This window comes from Papaver somniferum, unplaced genomic scaffold (assembly GCF_003573695.1).
Source record: "Papaver somniferum cultivar HN1 unplaced genomic scaffold, ASM357369v1 unplaced-scaffold_29, whole genome shotgun sequence".
In the NCBI taxonomy this organism is placed as follows: Eukaryota; Viridiplantae; Streptophyta; class Magnoliopsida; order Ranunculales; family Papaveraceae; genus Papaver; species Papaver somniferum.
The window spans coordinates 1818063-1828311 of NW_020639929.1; the positions used below are offsets into that span (position 1 = coordinate 1818063).

Here is a 10249-nt window from a genome sequence, read left to right on the forward strand (position 1 = left end):
CTACTATACATATAAACTTATTGCATGACAGTGGCATATATGAGAACAAAAATAAAAGTTATGCGACAAACTGAAGGAAAGAAAATAAAAAATAAACTAATATTTTTTTACCCATCGGACTGCTACCAGGTTGGAGTTGCAAAGCATCCATTCCTAGAAAAGAAGAGACTTCTGGAAGCAGATATACGAAGAGAGAGCGGAAACCAATTACAAGGATTATAGACCAAATAAAAATATTATACATATCGACTAAAATAGACAATAGTCAAATACAACATGACTGTGAATAGATGCAATCGCAGAAATAAACATTCAATTCTCATACACATTTTAACAAACACCTAAAATGTATAAATTATCCCTAAGATCAAAAGACCAGAAAAAAGTCTTACATGAAAACAACCACTTTAGGGTTTTGCACCATAAAACAGATTTCATAAACTAAAGTTTAGTATAATGATTTGAAAAGGTCAGATTGATATGCAAACCTGCAATGGTGTTGAGGTCGATACAAAGCAGTCAACAAATGAGAAAAAGAATCGATATGGTGAAGACTGAAGAGAAGAATAGGGCAAAAGAATATGGGATCTTTTATATAAGAGATATTATCGATGAAAATACCAAAACAGATAGCCATCAGGGACCGGATATAATGGAAAATTTGAGTGACGAAAAGATTTTGTGGGAGGGAATGAAAGGTTTAGCGGGAGAAATATTTCTCATCGAGATTTTATTCTCTCTTTTGTGTTTGGATAGAGTCGAGATAAATATGTAGTTTCCTTGGGGCCGACTGAGTTTCCAAGGATTTAAGAAGAGACTGACTTTTTTTTTTTTTTTTGCAAGGCAGAAGAGACTGACTGAGCTAGATTTACCTGACACATGTAAAACACAATACAAGTCTAATTTTTAACCGATCACATACCTACATGATTTATAAATGTTGTTTTTTAACTTTGTAACAAACCTTGCACCCTTTTATCCCACCATTGTTGAGCTCATTTTCAAGCAAGTATAGATAAAGATGCTAACAGAAATGAAGATGCCAAGTCTATTGATGAAGTGTTGTAACAATAGAAGCTTCCATGATACTCTCAAAATTAAAAAAAAAATCAGGCAAAGAAAATCAAGTACATTCTGGAGGGAGAAAACATATATGCTTTAAAAATTCAGTCATCATCATCTGCTTCAATTTCCATTGAACTGTAACCGTCGTCCATGGAACTGTCATCATCCGATGATTCATCCTCGTCCATCGGGTTGTCATATTGCACATGTGTTTTCTTTTGTTCCTTGGAGATGTCTTCAATCCATATACCGTCATTGTTATCACGCATGTAAGCATATTGAGAATCATCACCAATGTCGAAGGAACCCTCCTCAGGAACAACATTTTCAAAACTGGGATTACCCTCTAAGGCCAGTGACTCTTCCACCTCACATTCATCTATATCTCTTTCCCGTGTTGATATGACAATCGAACAATTAGAATAACTTTGGTCTTGTACATAGAAAACTTGTTTCGCTTGGGAAGCCATAATGAATGGGTCAGCTTTATGACCTAACCTATCAAGTTCAACTCGTCTGAATCCCAGTTTATCTATCTTTATTGCCCGGTTTTGCATCCAGTTACACTTGAACAAGGGTACCCTTATCATTTGATAATCAAGAACCCATATCTCCTTGATCACACTGTAGTAACTGTTGTATTCTGTGTCCACTAATCATACTCCACTGTTTTGGGTAACTCTTCTATCATCTCGAGCCTTTGTGTGATATCGACATCCATTTACTTTGAATCCTTCATATGTCAGTATTTGGCTACTTGGTCCAGATGTTATCCATCTCAATTCTTCAGATATAATATTATCAGGATCCTTTCGTTCTTCTTCAACCTGTAAATTATCAGATCAATGAATATTCACTGTAAACACTCCAATTCACAACACCAATGGATATTCACCGCAAACACTTTTTCATAATACGAAAAATGAAGAGCATTCTTACTTTTTCATGTAACCAATCATGGAATGTTTGACAATGCTGTTTCTCCAACCATTTTTCTGTTTCATGTGGAAATTTTTCCTTCAAATAAGACATGTGTAACCTGAAATATGAATGTGTATATCAGAGACAGTGAACACATTTCACTTACTAGGAAAAAGAGGTGCACAAATGGTTTCAAATTCTTAAACAGTAAACATGTTTCTAATACTGGTAGAAATGTTTGTTTAAACTTCACACGACAAACAAACTTTTCAGGATAGATTTATGTCCTACCAAAAATATTGACCCAAGATCCTTCCAATGAACCAACAAAACCCAATTAAATACATAATGTATAAGGAAAGGCGCATAAGCGTTTATTTAAAAACCTTGTTATCAGAAATCAAAAACATTAAGTTCGCGAATTCAGGTTCTTACTCAAAGTAGGGTTCCACGACTTCTGTGTTATTTAGTACGGTTTGGTGTGCCTGCCGCATCACTGGTCCATTAACATCAAGATCAGCAAACGTGCTCTTTGATAATTTCTTCCCGTCAGAAAAAAGGCTCGTGCCACCAAAATTTTCGGTCGTTGTTGCAGTACCAACAATAGGAATACCAATAGTTACAACATTTTTGAAGTACTCAGTGCAAAACTCAACCGCCTCTTCTGCAATATAACCCTCAGCTATGCAACCTTCTATACGGTTCCGATTTCGAACATAGCATTTCAAAACCTTCATAAACCTTTCAAAAGGATACATCCATCGGAAGCAAACCGGCCCACATAATTGAACTTCCCGAACCAAATGGACAGTTAAATGAACCATGATGTCAAAAAAAGAAGGGAGAAAATATTGTTCCAATAAGCATAAGGTAACAACCAAGTCCTCTTGTATTTGAGTCAGGCGCATGACATCAACCTCAATGCAGCAGATTTCCTTGAAAAAAAAACATAACCTGATTATAGTATTTCTCACATGCTCAGGCAAAATGTACCTTATAGCTAACGGAAGAAATTGCTGCATAAGCATGCATGTGATAGTCATGCGATTTTAGACCGTACAACTTTAAATCTGTCATTGATACCCGGTTATTAAAATTCGAACAGTAACCTTCTGGGACCTTCAATTCAGACAATGTTTTACAGAACTTAATCTTTTCATCCTTTGTCAATGTGAAACATTCCGGTGGAAGGTACGCCTTTTTTCCATTCTCTTTAGGTGCCAATTCAGGCCTCATTCCTAAATCCTCAAGGTCTTTTCGAGCATTATAACCATCTTTTGTTTTCTTAGGTACGTTTAGTAACGTCCCAACAATACTCTCTCCTATGTTTTTCTCCGTGTGCATGACATCTAGACAATGTCGGACAAGCAGGTACTTCCAGTATGCTAGTTCAAAGAAAATTGACTTCTTCTTCCAATAGACGGGTATAGATTTCGTTGTCTTACCCCATACGTTCTGAATGCCTTCAACCTGCCTAAGAACTTCTTCACCGTCGTAAGGTTTTGGAGCTGTACCTAACTCTTGCTGACCATGAAAAGCCTTTTTATCCAATCTAAACTTGTGTTTTCTGGGAAGAAATTTCCTATGACTTTGATAAACATTTTTCCCGGAGTATTTGAGCATGATGGAAGAAGTACGTTCAGCACAAATTAGACAAGCATTATATCCTCCTTTAGGGCAACCCGAAAGATTAACATATGCGGGGAATTCACTGATCGTCCAAAGAAGTACAGCTTTGAGATTGAAGTTCTCCTCATTGTAGGCATCATAAACTTCCACACCTTCATCCCATAATTTCTGTAGATCCTCTATAAGAGGGGCCAAATAAACATCTATATCGTTTCCGGGCTGTTTAGGATCAGATATCAACATCGTCAGCATAATAAATTTCCTTTTCATGCACAATTTCAGTGGAAAGTTATAAATAGCCAACATTACCGGCCAACAACTATAATTGCCACCAACAGAACTATTTGGATTGAACCCATCTGTAGAAAGAGCTAACCTCAGATTTCGTGGTTCTTTAGCGAACTCTGACCATTTCTTGTCAACTAGTTTCCATGCCGGGGAGTCGACTGGATGACGAAGTTTACCATCTTCAACTCTTGGGAGGCTATGATATATCAGGTTTGATGTCTTTGGTGACCGAAACATCCTTCGAAATCTAGGAATAGGTGAAAAATACCACATCACTTTCTCAGGCTCCCCTTTACTCGTACCAGATGGCGCCTTCTTCCATCTAGAAGCTCCGCAGGTCCGACAAGTATTATCATCTTTATAATCCTTTCTGAAAAGCAGGCAATCATTGGGACATGCATGTATTTTCTCATATTCCATCCCTAATGCATTAAGAGTTTTCTTTGCTTCGTACATAGACTCAGGCAACTCGTTATTTGGTGGGAGCATGCTTTTAACTTCACGGAGTAATTCTGTGAAGATCTTATATGACCAACCACCTTTTGCTTTTATGTTGAATAGCCTAATCAATGTCGATACCTTTGTATGCGAAGAACAACTTGGGTAAAGTGGTTTTTCTGCATCTTCAATCAACTTTTGGAAACTATCTGGATCCCCTGTGAACTCTTAATGTGCAGCCTGAACCCTATCTATTGCTGCTGCAGCATCTTCAGGTAGCTCCATTTCATCCCCATTGCACCATGCCCATATTGGAAATCGTCATGTGAAGTACACGACCTAGAATTAGCAGTAACCTCTTCCCCATGCCAAATCCAATTCTTGTAGTTTCGATTGATGCCACTAACATACATGTGAATTCTCACTTTATGCACTGGCAGAGAACCAATGTTCATGCATTCCCTACACGGACATAATATATCAATTTCATAATTTATCTCATCTGTCTCCATACTGTCACGAATATGATCGATGGCATATCTCAAGAATTTCTCAACACCTGGTTCATATTCTGGAGACAACCTATGTTTATCCATCTAGGATTTTTCCATTCTAAAAGCTGTATAGTTCACAAACAAAACAAAATGATTAACTTTCAGCGGCAGGCCCAACAACTAGTATGACAAGACAACTACACAATAGAACATAATCATATCAAATTGAATTTGAATTCATATAATCTGCTTGTTGAGAGTAACCTAAAAGATTTATCATTTTTCTACCTCAAAAACAGATAAAAAGAACCAAAAGTCGATACACATAACTAAACATCAAATACAGCTAAACCACAATTTAAGAAAGCAATTCCAAAATTGAGAAACAAAAATCAATACATCACGAAAATAAATACACATCCAACTAATCAGATTATGTAAGAAATTCGAAAATTGAAAACAAGCTCAAAAAATTGACAAAGTTTTCAACTAAAAGAACAAACCTGTGAAAGGAAGAACTAAAGTTTTCAAGATCTGCTTCTGAAAGTGTAAGGTATATATCGCGTCTCTTATTCAATTGTGTTGATTCTTCGATTTCTGGATGGAAATTCGAATATGGGAACAACCCACCTATCCCAATCCTACTTGGAAACCCCCAACACTTCTCAATCTCCTTCGTTCATCACCCAATTGTACGGTTGCAACCTCACTAACCTTTTCTAATTTTCCGGTCGAATCTTAACATAATCTTCCAATTTTTTCTTTTACCATTTTCCTCCTCTCTCTTGGCCAAGAAATTTCTTTTAACTAATAGCCATAGTATCTGTGGACAGCCGATGGTGATCTACTGCAGCGAGAAGAAACAAAGAAGTGGATTGTGAACTCTTCTACAGCCGGTGGTCCAGCAAAACTAGGTTTGCTTGTTTGTTAATTCCGCAATAGTGGTCCTACTGGTAGCCTTAAGGAGAAAAACTCGTATGCTTTCGAAATTTTTTAAGTGGCTGCCCTCAGTACTATCTATGGACACGAATAATTCAGTGACAGTTAGCATAAAATTATGTTAGGATAATATCAACTATATGGTGACACATGAAAACTGTTACATAGCATAGGTATACAGTAACAGCTGTTGTAAAACTGTTATACATTATACAACTAAGATGACGGGTCAAAACTGTTACAGTATAATACATGTTTATGTAACAGTTCTTCTACGAAACTGTTACCGTTATTCAACAGCTAAATATTTAGTAACAGGTATTCTCGGAACTGTCACCTTAAAAAAGCATGAACTGTTACCAAAAGCCATATTTCTACTAGTGTATGTTCATGAACTTTTAGATGTTCAGAATGGTAGTTGGAATGTCAATTTAATCTCAACTCTATTCACTAATGAGAAGGCTACTAGAATTAAATCTATTAGAATAAATCTTTCACAAGATGACTTGTTAATTTGGGCTCACAGCAACAATGGTAAATTTACTATTAAGTCTGCTTATAAAATTTATATGAAAGACTTTCCGTCACCTGCTGACTCTGCCTTTTGGAGGGAAGTCCGGGCAATTGATTGCTAGCCTAAAATTAATTTTTTCTTATGTAAATTCTTTGCTTGTATGTTACCTGTTAATTCCATGTTTCGGTCTTATAACCCTGAAATTGATTCTCTATGTCTTTTTTGTCACCAATATGAAGAAACAGTTATGCGTATTTTTATTGATTGTTCTGTGGTGAAACACATATGGTTTGATCTGTCCTTACAACAGTTGATTCACTTTGATTTTGATTGGATTGATGACTACTTTCTGTACTGGCACGATTCTGATTTAGGAGTCTCCCCTTATAATGTCCCTTAGTCTAGCATTGGGTCTATAGTCTTATGATGTATTTGGAAGATCAAATGTGAAGTTATTTTCAAAAATGTTGTTTGGATCTTAATAATATCATTTTGGGTACCAAAAGAATGATTTGTTCTTATATTTCTCCTCGGTCTCAATCAGTTTGTTTGCCTGCTGTTAATTACAAGTTCCCATCTGCTGAAGTGGACCATTTTATATTTATAGATGTCTCCTTTAAAGATTATAATATAGGTTTGAGTGTTATTTGGTGTGATCCTGCAGGAAATGTAAGAAGCTCTCGAGCGGACTTTGGTTTGATGTCAGATGCAGTAGGTGCTGCTCTAATTTTGGCCATCTCTTGGGTAGATGAGATGCATCTTACCAAGTTTGTCTTTGTCAGTGACTGTTTACAGCTTGTTCAGTTCAGCAACGGTGCCAATAATAGCATTTCCTGGAGAAGTAGTGATCTTGTCGAGCAGTGTCGGAATTTAATTACAAGTTCTGTGTCTTTTAAAATTATGTACATTAAGCGTGTGAAGAATAAACTTGCAGACCGGCTTGCACGCCGGGTTAGAAAATTTGGTTTTAAGGATCTTTGGATCTCTTTTCCTCCTTTTTTGAACTCTCTTATTAGGGAAGAGAACCTAAAAGATATCTGTAACTCTGTTCTTTTTTAATCTATCGGATGTGGTTCATTAGCAAAAAAAAAAAAAAAAAAAAAAAAAAAAAAAAAAAAAAAAAAAAAAAAAAAAAAAAAAAAAAAAAAAAAAAGACTCACTTTTCAATGTGCTAATGCTAACTCTCTTTTCTATGCGTAGCTCTCTTAGTAATTGTCAATTGGTTGTCAAGAGACCTCTATGGTTTAATGGTTTGCATTTTTTATATTGGCCGTGAAAGCACCTCAGTGCTGGATATATATCGGTCCAAGAATTTTTTGCCGAGATACTTTGTATAACCAACTTTCATACAACTATATAAGCTAGTTATACAATCTCATATAGTCGCAAGTGGGTGCACAAGCATTTAGCGCGCGCAGTGCGTATCTCTACGTGAACGTCTAATTCTGTTTGAGCACAAAAATTTGTTTAGAGTCCTCTTGATGTTTCACTGGAGATTAATTATCATCAAGGGAAAACTTGAATCTTAAATGTCAGCAAATAAAAGGGTAACATGGTGTTTGGAACTTTGGAGTTATTAAAGAAGCGCAGGGATGCAGACAAACACAAGAGCAAGGCTGCAAGGGAATTGGCTAATGGGGCCGATTACAGTGGAGGCAATAGGTGCTTTGGGTTCAGGCGAATGCTACTACAGTATAGCGATAATGGCATTGGATATAATAATACATCCCAACACGCTACTTTTATCGAATGATCATCAAACTCCTACTCATTTTAGGACGGAATGAGGTATAGTGAATAATGTTGTACGCCTCAGGGAACTGTATAAAGTACTAGAGTCTAGAGTAAGCTCTAAAAGAAATGGAATGAGGCCCAAATGTATATATTTATGATGAAGCCCAAATTCTAGGCCCTTGTCATTTTAAGATTTTTAAAACATTGACATATGAGTATTTCACCAACAAAATTAAGACTAAGCAAACCCCTAACGTTAATCTCCTCGTATATCGTCTAATGTTGGCGAAAAACTAGTTACCTGGTGTTAATGGGAAGTACAATGGTGTTGAATGAGTTTGCAAACTACTATGACTAACTTTGACACAGTGCAGGTCCTTAGCGGTAATGCGACTCCTTCAATTGCTAAAACTTGCACAACTTCTCAATTACACAGTGTAAAATTTTACTCCATCAATTTTTTCCTATCACTTTAAAGTTAATAGAGATAGGTTTTGTGTATGATATATATAGACGTAAAATATAGTACCACATATAAAGGACTAGGTTACGACCCGTGCCCTATCAGTATATGTTATTTTCTCCTCGTTTTCTGACGTATGTGCTATTAAGATCAATGTAAAGAGATTTTGGTGCTATTAATCAATCTAAAGAGATTTTGGTATAGTTCTTAGTTTGGAATTCGTATGAAATTGTGTCCTTTGTGTTTGACCTTGTTATCTCCAAGCCATAACTGCTACTCATATAAATTTCATTTTTTTTTTCACATATATAATATATGTGTTACCAAAAATATGGTAAACTTTTCTAATTTTTACCGACAGCAAACTTTACTTTTGAAATTAAGGTGATTTGTTTCCTTTGTCTGTCACGTCGTATATGTTTTATTGGATTCCTAAATAAGGTCAGGTAACTGTCTCCGTATAATGAATGTAATGTTTCGACGATCATATTGTGTGCGGCAGCGTATGATCACATGGAGATCGAAGTTTGTATTTTTGAACCTGACTTGAAACTCCAACTTTGCCAGGCAACTTGGATTACCTACAATATCCTACTCTTCCCGATTCAATGTTTTGTTGATTTGAATGCATATAAGTCTGATACTGGAAAATTCGATCAATGTTGAAGTTGATCGTATATATCCTATGCAATTGTTGGCCAACGTTTTTTTTGTGGATTTAGGATATGTGGCAGCTCCCATCTAAGGTCTATGAAGGGAATGCCTTTTGTCCGTCAATTAGGGTTGGGAAAATCTCTATTTTTAGCATCTTCAGTGAACTTCATCCGCTCTTTTGTAATCGCGGTCCCTCCTTAGCACCTTTATTATTCATTTTCTGGAAGTCTGGTGTTACATTCTATCGACTGGCGTAGGAAACAGTAACTTATGAAGCCGAATGTTCATTCCTGAAATGTCGCAGAGCTGCGGTCTGAAGGTAACATTATTGTTGTGAGTGACAAAGTAAGGCAAAAATATTGTAGATCTAATTTTAAATCACTGTACTTCAAATTGTGCCACGATACTCATTGTTTCCTCTTTATTTAGTAATCCCTACAGCTGTCTTAAGAGCACCCGTATCGCTGTCTTAACAACATCCATATCGCTCACAAACAATATTTAGGTTAACTCCAGTTTTGGGATTTCCAAAAGTTTAATATGGTTAATTGGCTCTTAATAGTCTAAAGCAACAAATAGTGATTTAGTCTAATCATTCGTGTTTTCAAGGAATTTGAGTACTGTATACAGTCTCATATAAACTCATTAATGGGAAGTATTGTTTAATTCATCAAGTGACAACAACAAATAAAATGTTAAGACAAAAGATGGTGTTTATACTAACAGCATATGGTCAGAAAGTTGAAACCTCTCAGATCCTCTATAAAAATTCTGTTCCACCAATAAAAAAGAAAAAAAATAAGGAAAAAGAAAAAAGAAATTTTGTCCCAGCAACAAAAAAGCACAAGTTTTTTTTGTATTTAGTGTAGTATGGTAAAACCTAAACCCCAATGTTGCACTCATATTTTGGAAATAGTTATTCATCCAATGCATATTGCTATAAATTTCAACACTCTCTTAGCAGTAACCTGCATTGTACCTACTGGGGTAGTTATTCATTCAGCACAAATCCTGAAAAAGTCACCTGCCACCTCCCATCTTCCATTTGGGATTCAATTGACCTTCCCATGCGGGTACGGTGCAATATTTAACCCGTAAGTTGAACTGCAG

The 10249-nt window shown here is 36.1% G+C and overlaps 1 protein-coding gene across 2 annotated transcripts; it reads right to left on the bottom strand.

Moving 5' to 3' along the window:
- Positions 1–1046: 1046 nt before the first annotated feature.
- On the bottom strand, positions 1047–5712 carry LOC113341439. 2 transcript variants are annotated; one of them, XM_026586315.1, is made up of 4 exons: positions 5339–5712; positions 2422–4803; positions 2005–2104; positions 1047–1892 (listed from the first exon to the last, which is right to left on the bottom strand). In XM_026586315.1, the coding sequence occupies exon 2, from the start codon at positions 4390–4392 to the stop codon at positions 2965–2967; it is 1428 nt and encodes a 475-aa protein (XP_026442100.1). In that variant the 5' UTR covers positions 4393–4803; positions 5339–5712; the 3' UTR covers positions 1047–1892; positions 2005–2104; positions 2422–2964. The 2 variants fall into 2 exon arrangements, with proteins under 2 accessions (XP_026442100.1, XP_026442099.1); XM_026586314.1 differs by having other exon boundaries at positions 2422–4960.
- Between the last annotated feature and the right edge of the window lie 4537 nt (positions 5713–10249).